At 42.7% G+C, this 22768-nt stretch overlaps 1 protein-coding gene across 1 annotated transcript in view; it reads left to right on the top strand.

The window, feature by feature from the left end:
- Window positions 1–1412: 1412 nt before the first annotated feature.
- ppp2r2bb (protein phosphatase 2, regulatory subunit B, beta b) overlaps window positions 1413–22768 on the top strand; it is a gene marked incomplete at its 3' end in the record, with an annotated part of 75843 nt that continues 54487 nt past the window's right edge. The window contains 1 exon segment of the mRNA XM_048237721.1: window positions 1413–1845. Within this exon segment, the coding sequence (XP_048093678.1) occupies window positions 1767–1845 (79 nt within the window).

Here is a 22768-nt window from a genome sequence, read left to right as displayed (position 1 = left end):
AAGGGCATACTGTATGCGTGTGCAAACATTTAAAGTCACACACATACAGAATCACACACACAATCATAAATGTATATAACCCTGAGTCTCACACATATACACACATGCACACATGCATACATGCACACACACACACAATCTCTTTTTTTCTCTCTCTCTCTAAAAAACCCCACAGCCTCTGCACTCAACAAACACACTCACAGAACATGGCACACATACAATTAATTTAAAAGAGTCTAATAAAAAATGACCGTCTCTCTCTCTCTCTCTCTCTCTCTCTCTTTCTCTGTGTGTGTGTGTGTGTCAGTGGCAAGAGGAGGAAGGAGGGAGGGTGGGTTACTCAGAGGGCAGAATCAGAGGCTTTCATATGCTGATACACTAGAGAGAAACAGATGGCTTCTCTGCCCCTTGTGCAGGAAACGGGTATTGATTCCCCCCCTTTCCAATTTGTGGATTAAAAAAATGGATATTGAGGTGGTATTCATTTGTCATGTGACAATGTTCAGACGTATTGAACATTAAAAAAAAAAAACTATGTGAGTAAATACATAAACAAAATGTGCAACTGAAGGCTGGAATGTATTCTAAGCACAGGACATGTCATAGCATGAGACAGTTATAGATATGGACACGAATGGCCCAAAATTGTATTTGACAGGCACTTCCTGGTCCAGAGGAAGTGAGACTACCTCCTTCAAATGCGTGGCGAGTGTCACCATGCGATGAGTATTGGTGGTTATAATCAATCTATAAGAGTTTGACAGTCTATTTTCTGGTCTGCTGGAGATCTTCATTGTGGGACTCAGTTTCCTGGAAATGTGAAGAGGCCAGCCTTGCGCAACTCGGACTGAATGATGACCTCATCCAGCGTTTGCACAGATATTTCTGATCCGTGCACAAGAGGGTGATATCACAGCACCCAGCCAAATTAATATCTAAAAGGGATGTCATACTTTGTCAAGCCAATTTAGCGTTTGGTAGACATGGTTTAACACCGGATATAGACCGTATTCAGTTTATATAGGGCATATCTAATTCTCTTGCGTGTTTGGAATCTTAAGACAGGGTCATACTTAAGAGATTTAATTTGAACTATCTAGGGATTATGTAAATAACGAGCATTTTCTGTCCTAATGACCCACATAAGGGTGTTACAGTAAGGCCTTTCAGTGGCAAAACGGAAACTATAAAATGATTACTTTAATGTATTTCATTCAATATTACAGAATATGTTGTTACAACTTCCAACTAAATAGTTCATACTAAGCATAAAAAGGCTACATGGATTATTAATTAACGTTCCAGGAAAATGCTATAATCATCGTGGTCTAGTACGTACCGATGATGCAGAGAAGGGAGGGACCACTGCACTGGTAAACTTTCTTCCAGAGAGGGAGAGAGAGAGCGAACGAAGCCGACTGGTAGGTGAACACGGGAGAGGCAGGTGCTCTCCCTAGGAAGGAAAAAACTCCCTATTTTCCGCCCTCTCTGCGTAGCCCCCTCCCACCCGACTCCGGCAAAACACATCCTCGCGTCCTTTCTAGCGGCAGGAGGAAAGAATGGTAAACGGGGGAAGCCGTACACGGACATCGTTCCACTCGGGAAAGACTGGAAGGCAGGATTCGTGTTTATATAAGTGATGATGCCCTAAGCTTCCTTGTTACGAACCTTCGATTCACTTCAGATCTAGACCTGCCTGTCTACGAGAAAAGCATACAGTGCTATGTGGACTATAGAGTGATGCACTGCAAACAACAACCAAAAAGATGAAATGCTTCTCCCGGTACTTGCCCTACCTCTTCAGACCTCCTAACACCATCCTCTCCTCCAGCTGTCACACCGAAGGTAGGAAGCTCGTATTCGGCTTGTGTACTCGTCTGTTTTGCCAATGCGCGTCCGTTATGTTATGAGTGAGCGGGCAGTGGAGAGGGTCTGAAAATATCGCCTGTAATATGAACAGCGAGGGCACCGGAGGTAAATGTTTGAGACTCGTCTTTTTCTCATAAGCCTGCGGCCCCTATGTTTACAGACAGTTGTGATGACATAGGAAACGGTATGTTTAGCCTACTGTATATGTGAGAGGCAGACAGTGGTATAACAGGGGGTCTCACTCTGTGACTAGATTGTTTTCATCGTCTTCATATTAATTTCATTTGGCTCTCAATTGCAGAGAAAATAAACATTAGATTTCCCAGTTCAACAAGTATGAGTATAAGAACAAGACATTAAAAGGATGTTGTCTAAGTCAGTTCTGGAGGTCAGTGCCATGACTCCCTTGAGCACAACAATTGTTTGAAGACTTAACATAATTAGTTCTTGACATTACGCGCAAGATTTTCATAGCCTGTCAAATAACTTGCATGGTAAAGTAGTCAGTAATGTATTAAGATTCCAGCTGCAAGTCTATATATTAAGATATGTGAGAGTGTTAGTTTAGCTATTGTATTCCATCAGGATGACCATATTACTGTGAACCTTGAAAACAACTCTTCCCACAACCTTTGCGGGAGTATGGTAAAATGGCATACCTATGTTAAATTGCTATGTTACATTAGTGTAGCTATCCATGAGAGTAGGCCAGCCCAGAGGAGATCTGGCTTGGGTCTGGCCATGATCCACAGGACTAGGCCCAGATCCTTGCCAGACTGAATAGTACTGTGTGCCACATAAACTATCTTAGTGTCTTAGCCTCCAGTGGAGAGTGTTTTTAAATTGCGTCAGTGCCTTCGCATAAGCACAACCTGACCCACTGTGCTGTGATGTGCTCTCTGTGTTTGTTTTTAAAACATTCTGTATTTATATTGCCTCCTTACCACCCTCACAGACACAGACTGTCTGCGATATCCCACTCCATGATATCCCACACCCCTCCTACGAATTAATTTTCCTTTCCAATCATCCAAGCTTCCAACCTGGCACAGACATTGTTAAGCAGCTAATGACCACCTGAGCCTAATTAGGGAGGGAATGGGAGTAAAAATGGCCTTCAGAGAGGGAAGTGAAGTGCTGCAGATGAGAGAAACTGAAGAGTGTCCCACCATTATCTCATTCCTAGTGTGGCCTAGCTGATTGTGTTGTGGCAATAAAAAGCCTGGTCTTACTGTATTCTGGGGACCACAAGTACAGATACGTGGACCATGTTTACTCTGTTCTTTGAGAAAAGCATTTTCTACTGGAACTACTGGAACCAGTGGGAATGTGCATTATCATTTTGGTGTCAGGCCATTGTGTGGGACTGTACTGTGTGAAATAATTTCTGTTTTACAAGCTCCAGTGGTCACACTGAAATCAAGGGCCTATTAAGTCTGAAGGGTTGTAAAGTGTTTTCACTGAATGACACTGAAACTCAAGGGTGCATCAGAATTTGGCAAGCAAGTTTACCACATCACATTGGCACATAGGTTGGCACAAGGGTCTTATTGGGTTATCAATACATTTATCTTGTCAGTTATATAAGTTTGACGTGCGAGATTCAGTAAGCACGATTGGGCTTTTGTGATGGGGGAGAGAGGGCATAGCCACCTCGTTTTTGTCAATGATGGCAGAAGTTACATAAGGGCTTAAAAATAACACATAGTGCTGTCCCAGACCAGTGGGCACATATATACAAGCTACAGACATCACATTTGTTTCGAGGTCAGACAGTTACTTATATGTCGCCTAAAATCAATTAATTGTTATCAGACCCAGTCGTTCCAGGTCATATGGTTTCATGTGATTATTCAATTACTTGCCTGGTAATTGCCATTATTATTTTTTTATTATTAGCTATTTTAAAATGTTAAGTAGAGAAATACTCATGCTACTCTGTATGTGAAGTAACATAACATAAGGTATCAAGTTAGCCGCAAATGGTTAGTTTTTGTATGCTTTTTAGCATGTGAGTCAGAGTTGCTTGTGCCTTGGATTTTGGATTCTTATTTAGAATTCTCTGTTTGTACCATGACTGTTCATGAGTCCAGTCATGGTACAAACAGAGTTATGGTAGAGATAGTGACGTCTGTGGGAGATATATTTACAGTGAATAACTTTGCCCCACTAGATGTGTTTATGCATGCATGCCCGGAAACATTGAAAATACTTGCACATCCATTCATGCTTGTATACACGCTCACCATAGACACATGTTAAAACCACACACACACACCTACACACATGCCCACCACACACACACACACACACACACACACACACACACACACACACACACACACACACACACACACTAGTGTTTCCCATACATTGACTTATTTGTGGCAGCCCACCACAATATCAACATTGACCACCACACAATGATTTTCCTGGTTGTACTAAGTTGTGCTTAAATCTGGTTAATCATAACCACACCGCATTAATTTGTTAAAAACTGTTGCATTCAGGTTAATTCTGCAAACCTACCACCACAAATAGAATTCAATTCTGTGGGAAACACTGCACACACTCACTCACTCACTCACACACACACACACACACACATACCTGACTGAATCATGCATCCAGTTAACCCGTAGGTATGACGCTATGGCTATTCACTGCCAGTTCAGTGGTTTCATTAATGGGGCAAACGACCAAGTGGCTTTGTGTCATGGTATGGTTGCCCTGGCTATGTTTGTCATGCCATGGCCAATGGTTTAGTGAAGCCAAGTGGAAAGGGCATTTCTCCCTCTACGCAACAAGGCTGGGACACTTTGTGTTAGGCAACATGTCAGAGAGAGGCATGCACCAAACTCCAGACTCGCTGTGCTCTGTGTGACGCTGTGAAGTGAAGTGATCAGACGCGCTGGTCTCGACTCGGGCTTGACTTCACAGTCAGGATAAGGCATACAGCAGGGTTCCGCTGCTGCAAGTGTGTCACAGTGGGTAGTTCCAAGCTCTAGCACACTGCATAGGCTATATTTAACATTTACCAACCTTACATTCACTCTGTTTCTCTGTCGCTCTATATCTCTATCTATCTATCTATCTATCTATCTATCTATCTATCTATCTATTGTATCTATCTATATTTTTATTTATTTGTCTCTCTGTCCTTGTCTGTTCTCTCTTTCTCTGGTCCCAGAGCTCTTGTCATGTCTCTTGTCATGATCATAGATCATGCTATTGTTTATCTTGCTCTCCACTTGAGGCAAATCTTCACTAAGGTCTATTTCCTGTATTAATGTCACGGTAACTGTAGAGGATTGGAATATCTCTCTCTCTTTTCTCTCTCTCTCTCTCTCTCTCTCTCTCTCTCTCTATATATATATATATATATATATATATATATATATATATATATATATGCCAATATTGTGTATATATATATATATATATATATATATATATATATAAAATCATCTTTTGGAAATTGATCTTAATGCCTTAAGTGAAAAATGAGGAAATATCTAACCTTTAAGGACACCAATTTTCTTAGTGAATGAATAATGTATCATAAATAAATAAATGTTCTTCCTTAAAATACAGGGGTCATAAGTATTCCCACCCCTATGTTAAATTCCCATAGAGACAGGCAGATTTTTATTTTTAAAGGCCAGTTATTTCATGGATCTAGAATACTGTGCATCCTGATAAAGTTACCTTGGCCTTTGGAATTAAAATAGCCCCACATCATCACATACCCTTCACCATACCTAGAGATTGGCATGGGTGTTATTTCAGTTAGCCTATTAGCTGGTTTGATTTGCATTGAGCTCAATGAGCATCAAACCAGCTAATAGGCTAACTGAAATAACACCCATGCCAATCTAGTGTTAATTTTGTCACCTACTTTTAATTTAGTCATAGTCTTAGTCTTGTGACGAAATGTCCTTTTTAGTCTTTGTCATATTTAGTCATTCAAATATCATTTTTGTTAGTCAAGTTTTAGTCGACTAAAAGTCTCGTCATTTTAGTCTAGTTTTAGTCAAAAGAAAACTAAAGGTATCTTGGTCTTAGTCAGTTTTAGTCAACACATTTTAGTCTTTTTTTTATAACAAATTATTTCTGATTACCATTTGAGTCAAATAGTGTTTCACACATCTCAATTTTCCAACAATATTGTGTGTCCACAGGGCTACTCGTCTGTTATAATTACTCATTCTGATTTTTTGTCAGTCAGTATGTTTACATGCACAGGTAAGTCGAGCTACAGTTATAGCTCGGCTGGGATTTGACCATAGACAGTAAAAGATTTGAGTGGACCACTGTCATATTCGTAGACCAGTGTTTTTCAAAGTGTGGTCCGGGGATCACTGGTGGTCCGCAAGCTATCCCAAGTGGTCCGCGAGCAGACGTGGTAAAATATAATATAGATGAGTTGTTTGCCAAATAACTTGTAGTTAAATCCAAACAGTTCTGCAACACTGTCTATGTAAGATATGCCAGTTTAAATCATACAGAATGAATCCTCTGACACAATAAGCAAAGTGCAAAGACAATAAGCAAGGTGGTTCAGTGAGTAGGCCTATAGACTAATTATAGGCTACTGTTGAAGTAGGTCTAATCTTTTTTTTTTTTTTTAGCTAGGGTTAGTTAAGTGGTCCTGAAACTGAAATAGTTTGAGAAACACTGTCGTAGGCCAAACTATTAATGTTTTACTCCGCCTCGCTAGATGGCGATATGCGCCCAAACACAACACATTCCCCAAACAGACTCTCCATCTTAGCCATAGCTAACTTGCTAGTGAAATTTCTATATTAGCTTACTTGCTAGCAAACTTTGCATCATCAGTCTAACTAGATGAATAGTTGACATTACATGCTGAACATTTTCGTATGGACATTCTGGGGGATGTTAATTTGTATGAGAGAAGCGTCAACTTCTAGGTATGTAGCATTGTGGCATAAAGCTTAGGTAGTTAGCTTGCTAACTCTGGCAGAAATCTCCAGTGTTCTTGTTCCATGTAGTTTCGTGTTGCAGCCACAGGGTTGCAGCAGCAGCACGTAGACTAGCCTACAGGAAAGCTGTTGCGTATGAACTCATTCGGAATATTTTGAAAACGTAACAGCTAGATATTCTGTCTTCTCATTTTGTAGACGAACATGAAGGGAGATTTTATCTTAGTTTTTATTTCATGCGAAACATTTTAGTCTCGTCTTTTTTCGTCAACAATAATGCATCTTAAGATAGTCTTAGTCAGTGTTTCAGGACATTACTGACGTCTCGTCATCGTCTCGTCTTAGTCATGAAAAAAAAAGGTCGTTGACGAACATATTTCCTCTCGTCTCGTCTGACGAAATTAACACTATGCCAATCTCTAGGTATGGTGAAGGGTATGTGATGATGTGGGGCTATTTTAATTCCCAAGGCCAAGGTATGTGATATAAAATAAAAATCTGCCTGTCTCTATGGGAATTTAACATAGGGGTGGGAATACTTATGACCCCTGTTTTTTAAGGAAGAACATTTATTTATTTATGATACATTATTCATTCACTAAGAAAATTGGTGTCAATTTCCAAAAGATTTTATATTCCTCTTTTCAGTCAACTTTAGCATGGGTGCCAATACTTTTGGCCATCACTGTATATATATATATGCGCACATACTGTACACACACACACACATACACACACACACAGACACACACAAACACATGTGTATACATACACGCACACACACACACACACACACACACACAAACACACGCGTATACATACACACATCACCCTGTTCATGTGCCGTGCTTGTGGGGGGTAAAGGGTTAAGGCTGCCAATCTTGAATGTCTGTGTATAAAGTCAAATAATTGCGACATATGCTAAGAACAAGCTAAGGCTGGCTGCTTGGAGTCCACATCAACAGGGCCTAAGCATTTGTTTAGCCTAGGCATTTGTCAGCAAAGCCTTTATACATCCATAGTAGTATAATAGTATTTCTGATACTGTATGTTGCTGATTGGATAATAAACGGCCACAGCAACAAAGGGGAATGACTGACTCTTCTCTAATAACTGTTACATGTTATTTTCTATATTTCTGATATGTTGCTGATTGGATCATAAACGGCCACAGCAATGAAGAAAAGTGAAAGTGTTTGATAATGACTGACTGACTATAATACTATTATTATATATGTTACATGCTCCAAATGTAAAGCACTTTGAGCTGCATTCTATGAAAGGTGCTATACAAATAAAGCTTATTATTATTATTATTATTATTATTACTGTTCAGGGCCTCTTCCTTTTCTTTTATTTGGGCTCCACTGGAGCATGCAAGTGTTCCAAGCCTCGGGGACTTCGGTGGAGAACTTTTCATGTCATCACCCGCTCACATGGCTGAGGAGAACAGGCCCCAGATAGATAGCGCTGCGCCAGCCGGCCAGCCGGACGGGCGGCAGTAAGACCAAAGCGTCTGCCAAAGCAGAGTGTCTCAGACAGATAGGAGCAGGAGGCCCAGCCTCAGACATCCTCCATCCTTGTCCAACATTCCAGACACTCTCCGAGTGCAATGGAACACCTGCAGCCATGCTGCTTTTAATGGCTTCTCCCTCTTGATCTCATTTTCTCTTTTGATACGGAATGTGCTCTGCACTCTCTCTCTCTCTCTCTCTCTCGCTCATTGTCTCATGGGTAGATGGGATGGCAGTTATTTCACACCGAAGACGGTGGCAAATCTCTGGGTCCCTTTGAAGTCTCTTGGCTGCAAGCTGTGGGTGTCACAGAGGCTAGTCTGGGGCGTGCTGCCTCAGAAGCACCGCCTGCCCGAGGCAAGACCCTAATGTGCCTCAATGGCTGTCCACCTGATCGATTGCCCCTTAAAAGGCAACCCCCCCGCCCACCACCGTCTGGCACCTTCTCCTCTCTCCACCCACCCCCCTGACGCTGCGCTCATGTGTTTTGACGCCATGCTGAGCACCTCTTGATTTACCTCTGTCCAGGCCAGGTCTCCGTTGTGTCTGCCCCCCCCCGATCCCCCCTGATCGTCGAGTCCAGACCAAAACATTAGTAAGACAGCCCCAATAGAGAAGTACAGTGGTGATGTAAGGGAGATGGCGGTTAGCTATTGATCGTGCGCACACACACACACTCACACACAGAGGGATTTGGCATCAGAAGAGGTAGAGGACAATGGTGGGTGGGTACAGAGGGTGTGTGTGTATGTGAGTGTGTGGGGGGGGGGGGGGGGGTTGGCAGCAGCCTGGGGGCACACGCCAGCCTGGCACTGTGCCCCTGCCTCTCCATAACAACAGCCAAGTTGGTCCAATCCAATGAAAGAGTACACAGAGGCAAATTGGGGTGTACCAATCAACATTGGGAAATCAACATTGATCAACAGCCTTTTTGACTCTTTGAGTTACAGACTCTGTTTTGAAAGCCCTGCAATCAAAATTGACAATCTGTGTTTGGTTAAGAGTGGTAAATAGGCTGTATAACTGTGTATGCTTGGTTTTAGGCATTACACTCTTCATTGAGTAGTCAGAGAGAAGGACCTACCTTTCCCTGTGAGGCAGAGAAAGATAAACTGGTCTCGAAAGGACAGAATCAGAGCATAGGGACAGGCATGTGACGTCTAATGTGATAGAGAGATAAGGTTACGTAAATGAAAGAGGGAACGGAGAGAGCAAAAAGAGGAGGAGGAGTGGAAATAGGGAAGACTGTGGCCTGGCCTGTCTTTGTGCTTCTTCCTGAAGGGTCACCGCTCTGCTGTGTCAGCACCACTGCTGGGTGTTCCGCTCTGAGAATGGATGGAGGAGGCAAGGGTCACATAGATCTGTGGTGAATGAAAGAGAGAGGGAGAAGAAGAGAGAGAGAGAGATAGAGAGAGAGAGAGAAAGGGGGGGGGTTGTGGAAGGAAGTGACAAATCAGGAAGAGAGTGAGAGGGAGAGAGAGGTCCTACATAGAAATGTATAGAGTGAAAGGGAACATTCAGGATGAAAGAGGGAGAAAAGAAGTGACAGAATAAACAGATGATGAGAGAGATTCATGTAGTGAAAGACAACAGAGCTGAGCCCAGTATGGTGTCCCAGATGGCCAAACTTCATCCCTTTGAATGCTTATGAGTTGATGGCAAGGGAAAAATAATGGCAAAGTTGAACGTGAGTGTAAATAGGAATAAAAAAAGCAGGATGTATGTAAAGCACTATAAAATGGGGTGGGGACAACTTTAATCACACTCTGATGGATCGCTCCTCAGAAAGTATGTGAAGGCCTGTAATGTAGACTTATTTACCCTTTCCCTCTTATCAAAGCCCAATTTGTCTTCGGTGCGTTGGCAGCCGTCTGTGTCTGGGCCCGAGCAGCTTTGCATTTCAGGCTTTTACTTCATCATGGTTGACATCTCATTTTTCCCTGCGCCCAGCTCTGCTGCCTCACCCCCCAAGTAACACATTCCGCCGTGAGCGCTGCAGTTATTTCCACAAAGTGTGCTCGAGAAAAGCTGGGTGACAGGAGGAAATAATAACCAAACACACCCAGACACTGACACAGACAGACAGACACACACACTCACACACACACACATATACACACATATATACACATATACACACACGCATACACACACACACACACACACACACACATACATGCATACACAGGCAGACAGACATACATTCAACTAGGAGAGCTGCTGTTGTTTGTGTGAGATATATGCTGTCTGCTGCTGGTGTGATGAGAGGATGTCTGCCCCAGTCCTCCCTTCAGGCTCTGCCTATGTTGGCAGCTCACGCTTCACTGAACACCCCCACCCCACTGCTGACTGAGTACTGAGTATCTATCTATCTATCTATCTATCTATCTATCTATCTATCTTTCTATGTGTCTGTCTGTGTATCTGTCTAAATATGTCTGTCTGTACATCTGTCTATCTGTCTGTACAGTGTTCTGTTCCAGTGCATTGATCAGACCCTTGGGAGGTGGGGGGGTGGTAGTTCCACCAGTTATCTACTTTCCCACATCTATTATTAGCGTAGGCATGAGTACCTCATGATGACTCCCATGACATGGCAGAGGATGAGCACAGAAGTTCCACATGTTTGGGTGGGACTGTGGAATCATCAGCTTTGCTCTCTCCATCTTGTTTGCCTGTTTGTTCATGATGTGTGGGGGGAGTGAAGGCCCTGAAAAGCTGGCCAGCTCTTTTGGCTTGTGAATTTACTGGTTGGGGAGTGGTGGACGTCATGGCGGTGGTGGAGTAGCTTCAGAGCCTCTGGTGAACCCCCTCCTCGGGATTGGTACAGCTCTGTGATGTTGCCCAGTTCTGCCCCCCAGAGGGTTGTTTATCCGGGAGGGGTCAGTTCCCAGTCACAAGATCCCATGGGAAGAGCCCTGCAACCACCGACCCATCCAATCAGAGAGAGAATGCTCTTTTTCTGTCAGATGGCCCCCTCCCCCCTGTCAACCCGGTTTGTGATTGGCTGTGTTTTGCTGGACTTTATGTGAATCTAGCAGCAAAAAAAGGAAAAGGGGGTGGGAGACATATGGCAATGTGTTAAAAATGTCATGTGTCGAATTCAGCAAAGCCAGAAGTGTGCAGTGGCGTGGCGGCTGCTGCTTTGCGTGTGTTCCACTGCGCCAGGGTATGCAGACAGAGAGCAGATGGGTGCAGAGGAGGAGGTCCCAGGGGAGGCACACGCCACGGCGGCAGAGCTCCGCTCTCTCTCTCTCTACACCCCTCTCTCTCTACGCCGCAGCTTCCAGCTCACACAGAGCCTCCACTGTGCAAACACAACCAGTAGCCTGTCCCATCTGAGGCCCACGCCGGCCCTCTAGGCTGTATTTATTCATTACCTTATTAAGTGCGCTTGCTGAAAGCAGCACATTTATTGTTCTTCTTAAGTTTTCACATCCATGGTGTTCAAATCTTAATTATAATTATTGTTTAATGTCATGATGGGAGAGTGTTATTAAAAAATGTTACAAGTATGCAAATTCATATATAAATAGAATGCCTCTGCACTCAATTGGATAGACCTAACCAATCAGAGCAACAAAATAGCTTACCGTGAGGTGTAGGAAGAAAACACAGGAACCATCCTTCTTCTCCACAAATGCCTTAACATTGTTTTCTGGTCTTTTGTAAATGTTAGTGCCATCAATAACTCCTAGCCTAGGCTACAACACTCATTAGCGAAATCATACGTAGTAGGGTATGCTATTAGGAAAAACGGATAGCCTAGGCCTATATCCCCTCCGTTTTTAAAAATAATTCTGTTGAACAGTGATATGCTACAAACATGTTAAACAGCTGGGAAAGGCTGTCGCAAATCCCTCGAACAGGTGGTCAATCAAGAGATTTCAAAACGAACGAGGGAACATGTCGAATGCAACAGCTGTTTTCCCTTGATGAAAGTGAAACCACCAGTTTTCCCACATCTCAACTTTGGCCAAAGTTTTCAGAAATAATCGTTTTCAGTGATACAACCTCATTAAATAATATGAATTTTCCATAAGGGGTCTTAAAAGCCATGTATCCTTCTAGCCACAGCGTTTTTGTTTCAAACATAAGCCTAATCCAGATGACGTGATAGACCAGGCACTGTTGCTCACCTGTCCATCATCGTAAAGCCTGATTTGATTGGTCCGCCCGATATAGGGCGAGCATACTTGCCAGACCGAACTTCCCGACCTCAAATGTTGTGGGTGGGACTAAGTTCGGAATAGCACCCAGGCTAGTAAGTAACAGCACCAGAGCAAGCACACTTTCGCAGTTCTTCCGGAAATGCACTCTAGTTTATTTATTTATTTATTTATTTATTTACATTTATTTTCCCTTTCATATTCTGCAGACTGCCACAGCTGAGGGGCCAGCTGTTCAAGTACCTGATGGTCTGCAGTGAGAATAACAGGATCACTACAAACAGTTCATTGTTTTGTTGTTGTTACGGTTTTCCTCCAGTTCAAGCAGGGCTTTTATCTGTTAGCGCTGTAATAGAACTAATCTCATAGAGAACGGCATTCTCCTTAAGGTGGTTTAGGTCCAAATTTAGCTCATGCTCCTCTCTCTCTCTCTCTCTCTGTCTCTCTCTCCTCCCTCTCTTGTCATCCTCCTCTTTGTCTTGATTTTTTTAACGACTTTTAAAGACCTGCCGGCTTTGAAGCACCAGAGACAATTGCACAATGTCAGCTTTGTGCCCTGCCTCTCCTTGCATGGAGACGGAGAGAGAGGGAGAGAAAGAGGGAGAGAGATCAGCTGATATGAGTATTTATTGTGATCATCTGAGAGGGAGAGAGATAGAGGGTGGAAGAGTTAAGGAGGAAGGGAATGAGAGAAGGCGGCAGGCGAAGGTCTGAATAGTCTCTCGCTGATGCCGTTCAAATTTGCCCTGACAACACATGAAGGCAAATATACTAGAAAGAGAGAGAGAGAGAGAATGAGATAGAGAGGGAAGAGAGAAAGAAAGGAGAGATGACACATTCACAGTCGTCATTCCAGGGGTAATACATCTGTTTGGCAGCAACAGATAGCAAGCTTTGTCATTAGCAGAAAGCGACCATTTGCACAGTTGCTGGAGAGGGGTTATTATCCAGCTTCTCAGCATGGAGAGAATGGGGTAGTCTCGGCTCCACTTGTGTGGACTCATTTGTTGATAATTGTTTACAGTATATAAATTGCCATGCGGGATACCCTGTTTAGGAAATTGTTTTGTTGCCGATGCAAGTCAGTGCAGTTAATTTATTTGTTGCAAATCAACAGATGCCATTTAGAACAGGTGCATTTAATTTCTATGATTTTAATCTATCTTATCTTCATTCCACTTTGCAGGACACATTTTGAGTTGCAGTGCAGACATGTACAGTATGTCCCAAAGCATTTAGTGAATTCTTTAATTAATATTGAAGTACAATAAATCTCATATACCCTTACAAGTCATCTTACCAATCTAAAAGCTTTAGGTAGAAGAGCAGTGTATCACTACACTTCAATATACTGTATAAAGTGTTATTATTTTGGGAAAATGTGGTATCATAAGCTATTATGTGTGCTAAACTCTATAAATCTTCTCAATTCAGATGGATTTTTGTACCTTTGCAAAGCTCATGCATTTCTCAACATCTGACATGTTTTCTTATATGCAGTTCTTTCAACACACTGTAACACAGATTCTGAAAATAAATTGTAGTTTTGGATCTGGTTCCCACGGTTCCCACTGGTTCCCACTGGTTCCCACGGTGGGAAGGAATTCCATGTGGCTACAATAGTTTTGTCTGTGTTCCCAGAGCGGTCATTTGGATGGCTCCTCTGATGGCTCCATATACTGTAACAGGTCCTGTAGTGGAAAGTAGCCGATGGTGACTCCAGAATTCCATGAGGGAGGAGACCTTCTCTGAGAGTTCTATTTTAGCCCACGTCTCCTTCCCGAGGTCCTACCCTCAGGTGACAGCGAGGAAGGGGATGATAGGTGCTTTAGTCAGCTCTGCTTACTATATGAATGGCTTCGCTTCTACCAGTAGTTACATGGTGAGAAAGAAAATGATTCTCATTTTTCACTCTGCTGCGTGCCCTGGTTTATTTATTGCACAGTGCTATAACGTGTGGTCATAATAAAAAAGACATTTTGTGTGTATGTGTCCCAAGGCAGGCAGAGCATGCTGGACCACAAAATATGTGCAGTGGAAAGTAACCATGAAACACTGAGAAAAGCTATGAAGGGTGTATCATAAGGGTATTCTTGTTTTTTCCTTTGATCAGATAGTGATAATGTCCTATAATTCTACTATTACACATTTGCCACAGTAGTTCTATTCATGAGTGGGTTTGTTTTTATTATACGGCTCTTCACAATGCAAGTAGAATGCTCCATTGACTTGAATCGGATTTCCGAAAGTTCTAGCGGTCATTATTTCTTGGGAAAGGACCTCTGAAAACAAGAATGACCGCTGTCAATGGCAACGGAGTTTGCGCTTGGAACTTCATTCAAAAGTAAAAGCAGGGGGCGCTGTGGCGCAGCAGGCTACAGCGCCCGTACCATATACGGGTCCGAGTGCCCACGGGGACCCAGGTTCGAGTCCGACCTGCGGTCATTTCCCGATCCCACCCCATCTCTCTCTCCCACTTGCTTCCCGTCTCACTCTCCACTGTCCTGTCCAAATAAAGGCAAAAAGCCCCAAAAATATATACTTTAAAAAAGTGAAAGCAGACGGTTGATCAGCTGTGTTCTAAAGAATGTTTGATTCAAGTTCAGCGTGTGTTGCGAACTATTTGTTTCTCAGCAAAAGCCACAACGAAACGGTAACAAATAAGCGTAAAGAGACATATCATGGAGTTTATTTTTTTTAGTTTTGGCAAGTAGTTATAATAAGGGGATAATGTATAGAACGCCGGTCATTATGGGAAAATAAGTCCCTTCAGGGCGAAACAAGATTCCGGTTCGCCCTGTCGGGACTTATTTTCCCCATAATGACCGGCGTTCTATACATTATCCCTTACTTATTGTATACTTCATTGTTTCATCCATTCCATCCTAGTGTTTTGCTACAGGTTTCCCTGTATGCTATTCATTTTGTTTCATACTGTGAGTGTCCTTATAATATCCTCACAGCAAGGAGGACCAAAAATGAATGGCATAGGCCTATGTTTATTATTTCTGTTTATTGCAACTGAGCTGCATAGTGAATGTATACAGTATGTTTCTGTGTGTAACCATTCATCGAGGTTAATTGTGTGTGAATTTATTGCCAGTGCTGCTTGCTGTTCTTACCTGGCTTGATTTACTGCTCATTGTCTTCAGATATGTGTTCGTTGAGGAGCACAGCTTATGTTGGGAGTTATCCGTGGGAGAGGTCAAGAACTCTGCTGATCTTACACATGTGAATGCCATCAGATGACTGCTGTTTGGAAGCAGTGTGTCAGAAGTGCTTTCACCCACTTTTGATATTACAGTTTGTGACCTGAGGTACTAGTTTGTACCTACAGTAATACAACCTGATTGATTCGTTCAGTTTTTACCATACCTTGCATCACATTATAAAGCATCCAAACCCTCCTATGAACAAAATCAAGTACGTTCCTGATTGAAGTACCATGAGAACAGGTCTTTCAATAGCTATTTTATTTATTTTTAAAAACTTTGTGAACAAGGATTCTAACAGCAGTAGCCAATGAGGAATGGTGCTAGTGTAACCTGCATTGTGTTGACCGCGCGGCTCAGTCCTGCACTCACCTGGACTTGAACCCGCAACTTGCAGCACCTCGGATTGGGAGGAGCGAGGGGAGCGTACCTATGTTCCCCGCTTTGTATGGGACCGGGGAACATAACCCATGGGTGCTAGCATCTCTTACTAGTACATCTCTTAAGGTGTCAGGAGGGAGGTTTACCTAACATACTGTATATACTATATAGCTACGTACCAACTGGCTACCGTTACATTAGCAATATTAAGGCTATGCCACATAGCGTCTGAGTAGGGAGTGGGTCAGGGCCTGGTCAGGGTTAGCTGCTGTTGGGTGGTGTTGGTTCCCATGGAACACCGTGCAGGGCCAGAGAGGCACTGTGCACCCGTACCCTCTTGTCAACACTATACTCCCTGTTGTATTTACAAATGTATTTTTAGCAACTAGCCGATAATACTTCTGAGAGTAGAAGAAAAAAAATGACAGAGGCAGGATAAGCAACCACAAGCCAAACTCAAAAGCTGTTTGTACGGGAACTTATCAGTTTAGTACACTGGCTCTGTGTGTGAAGCTTAGGCCTACATTATACGGCTATACAGCTGAGTTAATTAGGTTTGCTAATTAGCTAATAAATTGCAATATGGCTGACTTTTTGTTTCTAAAGATGGAGGGAGAAACCTCATTACTGGAGGGCATAGGGCTACAGTTTACTGGGAGAGCAGTGAAGTCCCCCGTGGGACTGGACTGGAGAGAGTACACAGTTAAAGGCACTCAGACGTCTCTGGCATCCCCATGAGTAGAGACTGGACAGATGGAGATCCTCATAGAGCCAAATGGGTCAGTCATAATGGCTCCTGTAATCTTCAGTGTGAAAAGGTTGGCAAACAAACATGAATCGCATCTTTGCTCCAGGCATTACTGGATAAGGATAGCACTCGGTCTATCCCCCACTTACTCACTCATACACTTGTTTTCTTTCTCTCTCTTTCTCTCTCATCTCATACACACATACACACACTCTCTCTCTTTCTCTCTCTCTCTCTCTTCCTCTCTCTCTTTCTCACACAGCATCTCTTTTCCAGTCTCTCTCACGCCCTTATAGAGTGGTGAAGTCCCGCCCCTTCTACTTCCGGTCCATGGGACCTATCTTTCAAAAAATTATGAACGGGAGTTAATGGAGAGATAACAATTATTTTTTGGTCCAGTTTGAATTGTGCCACAAATTTCACATATAATGTGTGTGAATTTAAAAGATAATTTTTCACGTCAAGAAAGTACTGTTGTTCGATAGACTTCAAAAGTTATGTTGGTTTTGTGCGAATCCACTCAGTGGACTACATCTCTCGTCTCGAACGATTGTCTTTAAAATTGACAAACATCATATGGGTAATTCAAGGCACAAGTCAACCAGGACCAGAAAATAATTTATTTTTTGCCATAGACTGCCGTTCAAATTTTTTTGAAAGATAGGTCCCACGGAGGCAAACGGAAGGGGCGGGACTTCACCACTCAATTGTCCATCTTCCAATCTGTATTTTAATAATAGTGTTAGTGCAGTGGAAGTGAGGACACTGGTCAGGCTGTGCGAGGCCAAAGCAGCCCACAGACACTGCGACACAGTGAGGAGCCTCTCCTCCCCTCTCCGCTGTGTGGGTGAGCACTGTGACCAGGTACGGGGAGACTGGACCGGAAAACAAGAGATGGAGAAAATGAAGGGATACAAGGGCGAAATGAGAGAAGAAGAGTGGAGGAGGGAAGGGAAGAAGAGGGGAGGAGGGAAGAAGAGGGGAGGAGGGAAGAAGAGGGGAGGAGGGAAGAAGAGGAGAAGGGAAGAAGAGGGGAGGAGGGAAGGGAAGAAGAGGGGAGGAGGGAAGAAGAGGGAGGAGGGGAAGAAGAGGGGAGGAGGGAAGAAGAGGGGAGGAGGGAAGAAGAGTGGAGGAGGGAAGAAGAGGGAGGAGGGAAGGGAAGAAGAGGGAGGAGGGAAGGGAAGAAGAGGAGAGGGAAGAAGAGGGGAGGAGGGAAGAAGAGTGGAGGAGGGAAGGGAGGGAAGAAGAGTGGAGAGTGGAGGAGGGAAGGGAGGGAAGAAGAGTGGAGAGTGGAGGAGGGAAGGAGGGAAGAAGAGGAGAGGGAGGAAGGGAGGGAGAGGGAAGAAGGGAAGGGAGGAGGAAGAAGAGGGGAGGAGGGAAGAAGAGGGAGGAGGGAAGAAGAGGGGAGGAGGGAAGAAGAGGGGAGGAGGGAAGAAGAAGAGGGGAGGGAAGGGAAGAAGAGGGAGGAGGGGAAGAAGAGGGGAGGAGGGAAGAAGAGGGGAGGAGGGAAGAAGAGGGGAGGAGGGGAGGGAAGGGAAGAAGAGGGGAGGAGGGAAGAAGAGGGAAGAAGAGTGGAGAGGGAGGAGGGAAGAGGCAGGGGGTTTCAGCAGCTCTCTGCTCAGTGAGCTGTGAGAGTCTCAGAAGATGCTAAATGAAGACACACAGAAAACAAGGCACAAGGCCACAGAGGAAGCAACGAGCAAAACAGATCAGGCAGCACCGACTCCAAGCAAAACAGATAAGGCAGCACCGACTCCAAGCAAAACAGATAAGGCAGCACCGACTCCAAGCAAAACAGATAAGGCAGCACCGACTCAAGCAAAACAGATAAGGCAGCACCGACTCCAAGCAAAACAGATAAGGCAGCACCGACTCCAAGCAAAACAGATAAGGCAGCACCGACTCCAAGCAAAACAGATAAGGCAGCACCGACTCCAAGCAAAACAGATAAGGCAGCACCGACTCCAAGCAAAACAGATAAGGCAGCACCGACTCCAAGCAAAACAGATAAGGCAGCACCGACTCCAAGCAAAACAGATAAGGCAGCACCGACTCCAAGCTAGACACAACAACTCGCATGTGAGACAGCATATAAGCACGCAACACACATCGCAAGATGCAACACACAAGAGCACACTACTGACTACTACACAAAATGCAAGACAGTACACCACATGGCGTGACACAGCACCATCATCACACATGCATTATGAGGCAGCCAGATGCAAAACACATAGAACACACAACACTGGGATACTGTACACCACACATCTCACTTTGAACAGCCTGTTGAGTTTCTCTGGGTACGCTGTGATGCTGGGTACAGGGTGATACCTCAGTAAAAGCTAATTTTGTGATGTCAAGGTTAGAATGCCCTGAATGCTGACTCCATTCTGCAAAAAAGTTGGGAATAGGAAAGGGCCAGGAATAGCACTCCACTTGCGACTCACACTTGCATTATACGTGGCCTTGTATGCCATTCACATGGGCATGCTTAGTCCACATTATCACATTATATGATCCAACAATGTTTATTTTTGTAGTCTGTAAGATACAATAGACATTCGGTTATTAAATAACTTGGTGTTCTGCTGTACCAAGATAGCTGTTTTTACTACAACAGCAACAACAAAAGAAAAGTGTAAATAAACTAACTCATCATGTTACAGTAATAATGATATAGTAAACTTAATTCTTTATTTTGCTCTTATTGGTGTGTGTGTATGGTGTAGCGTGTGTGTGTGTGTGTGTCTGTGTTTATGGGTCTCTGTGCATGCAGGCATACTGATTGTCAGTGGCCCCACTCTATCTTGGGCACAGTGACTCACTGTGTATCGTGCTTGTATAACTCGCAGTAACATTAGTCCAGGGCGAGGAGAACTGGCACTGTACACTAGCCTGGGGGAACCTCTCTCCCTCTCTCTCTCTCTCTCTCTCTCTCTCCCTCCCTCCCTCTCTCTTCCTCCCTCTCTCTTTCCCTGTCTCTCTCTCTCACACACACACACACACAAAACATGCACATAATCATATACAGGGCAGTCACATGTATTTACATTTGTACAGAAAAGGACAAGCAAGCTCATCCGTTGCACCCGCGCACCATGGACTTGGCCATTGTAATTGCTTTCCCCCAAAAGCTATGTATTCACTCTCCCATACATCCACTCATAAATCATCTGAGCATTACAACACTTGGGGAGGCTGGGGAGTTAGACAGGCAGGAGAGAAATATTTGGACAAGCTCCTTTAATCGAGAATGATAAATGGAGCATTGCTCTTTCTTTGTAGACACACTGCTGTCGAGTATATTCTCTCTTTTTTTTTTTTTGCATTTTCTCCACTATCCCCTCACTGCTAAAGCCTCACACTCGAATACTTATTATCTCTTGGATTGTGGGATTTCCTCGACGCTAACAGGCGTTAGCATGTGTCATTATTTGGATGAACTTTGATTCGGAAAGCAGATTTTCACAGTTGGGCTGGTAATTGAGAGGCAGTCTGGTCGTAAATCCCTGGCTGAGCTCCCAATGCCACTGATCACCGGGGATGTGAAAGTCTTTTTTACCTCATTCTCTTTCCTTCCCTCTCTTCCACTTCTTCACACGCGCACTTTCTATCATGTTTTTTTTTCTTTCCTTTCTTTTTTTTGTCTTTTCTTATTCCTCCACTCTTGTGGGATTAAAAAATGAGAGATTATCCACGCTTGGCCGACCACGAGCCGCAGAGGTCAGACTGTTGTGAACATCTGGGACAAGACGGCACCGTAGGAGTCAAGTCTTTATGTGTGTGTGTGTGTGTTTTGTACTGTATTTATGTGTGTTTGTGTGCATGTGTTTGGGGAGGGTCAAGTTAGACAAGGAACACTGGCTGGCTGGAACATTTTATGTTGTGCAGTTTTTGTTTAGTGGACTCCAATGGACAAGCGGGATATGGTTAGAAAGCCTTACATCACAAGGGCAGTACTTCAACACAATAGTACTTTTTAAAGCATGCTCGGAATGTTTTGATTACTTTCCATTCTTTAGACATAGGACAAATCATGTCCACCAAATGAAACAGCCATCAGGTTAAATAATGATCATGTTTTCAACTGTAAATGTTATGAAGGGTTGTTACAGTTTTTCTCGATTGCTTTGACCTGCCTAAAGAAACTGCGGTCCACTTGGTCTTCAGTGTAAAAGGGGCTATGAACACCTTCTTTGCACAGCAGAAGTCATCTCCTGCAAATGTACTCACACGTTTTCAAATGGGTTCACACATTTCTCACACTCTTTTGCAAAACAGTTAATGCGGATGTCATTGAAAGATGCAGATGTCACCTAGAACTCTATTGATTTCCCTGTCCTAAACAAAATCAAAATATCTATCCATAGGTGGTAGAGATTCCTTGCTGAATCTCTAAAAAACCTGTGTGAATCTCCTTTTCTCGATCACTTTAATGCTTGTGTCAACTGTGTAATGACATTTTCAAAACAATGAACACACTGTGTGAACAAAAGCACTCTGACCAAAATTATACATTTGGCTTGCAAAACGCTCTTACTCTCAAAAAATTTAAAAACATGCAGCAAAAGCAAATTTTGCCTTCACACAATACATCTTGTAGTCAAAACACTGTGTGATTTCAATCAATCATTAGATCACACTGGACAACAAAATGCTAAATAATATAGTACTCAAAAGTAGGAGTTTCAGCCTGCTATGTCTGTGCCATTTCTTTCTATTGTTTCTGGTATCAGAAAAACTGTAAAAAGACTAAATGTATTGAATACAAATGCATTGTATTCATTCCTCCCAAGATGTAACTGTCATTGATATGTAAGATCTACAGTAAGCACCTAGACAAGACAAATTTCTTAGAACTTCAACTTGTCATTTTTCATTGGAATAGACCTACAGTAAACAACTGGACTTTTTGAGTTAATTGTTTTGAAAATGTGATGTCAGAGTTGACACAAGCATTAAAGTGATTGAGAAAAACTGTAATGTGTTTAAGTTGTTGTGTTTCAGTAATGTGTCATTGTCAATTTTATTACTTCATTATTGTGTGTTATTGTGTTTTTCCACCAGAGTTAAAATACTGTACAGGGTTCAGTCATTTATAAGCAAAAAAATATTTATGTGTTTTAAAAATGATTAAAGGGAGACATGAAAACATTTATAATATCACAGCTTCAAGATTTGTTTAATTAAAATGTAATACATTTGGGCAATATCAAAGGCAGCTATCCCCTTGCCACATTTCGCCTCTGCATAATCCATCAGTGTCAAACAGGTTCTGATTATTTTGATAGTTTTTAATATTTGTATGTTAATATCTTCTGTGTCACATGTATTTCTGAAAAAAAAAAAAAGTCTGAATGTTTTTTGATAACTATACTTGCAAAGTACTGTAGGTTCTATTAGCAGATAGGATCAACAGAAAACTCTATTTGTGTAGTAAAAACAATGCCTTATTTGTGGGTACCATCAGAGTGTGTTCATCCTAAACAGACAGACCATCAAGGCTCATTTTGATAAAAACAAAGTTGGGAGACTGTATCAACATATAGATTAGTGTTGTTGAATATGTTATGCATGCTTATTGGTCATTGGTTACGACTACGCTAGCATAGCTCATGTTTTATTTCCAAATCCAAATGTTTTAAAGGTACATTTGTAAATTCAGTGGTACTCTTCATCTGTAAAAGTGAAGGTCAACAGCATATCATTTAGATATTTTATTGTCATTTTATATTTTAGCTTTTACTTAACAGTATATTGACAACCATAATTATCTGTTTCATTATCAGTCTCAAGAACATCTTGAGACTGATAATGACATCTTCACCCCTTTAACATCTAACATATATATATATATATATATATATGGGTTGGTTATTTTTACAAACAAACAAGCCTTGCTCCTTTTATCTTGTCCCATATACAT

This window comes from Alosa alosa, chromosome 2, assembly GCF_017589495.1.
Source record: "Alosa alosa isolate M-15738 ecotype Scorff River chromosome 2, AALO_Geno_1.1, whole genome shotgun sequence".
Lineage (NCBI taxonomy): Eukaryota > Metazoa > Chordata > Actinopteri > Clupeiformes > Clupeidae > Alosa > Alosa alosa.
The sequence above is the reverse complement of the archived record's forward strand: the minus strand, read 5'-3'. Positions and strand labels throughout refer to the sequence as shown.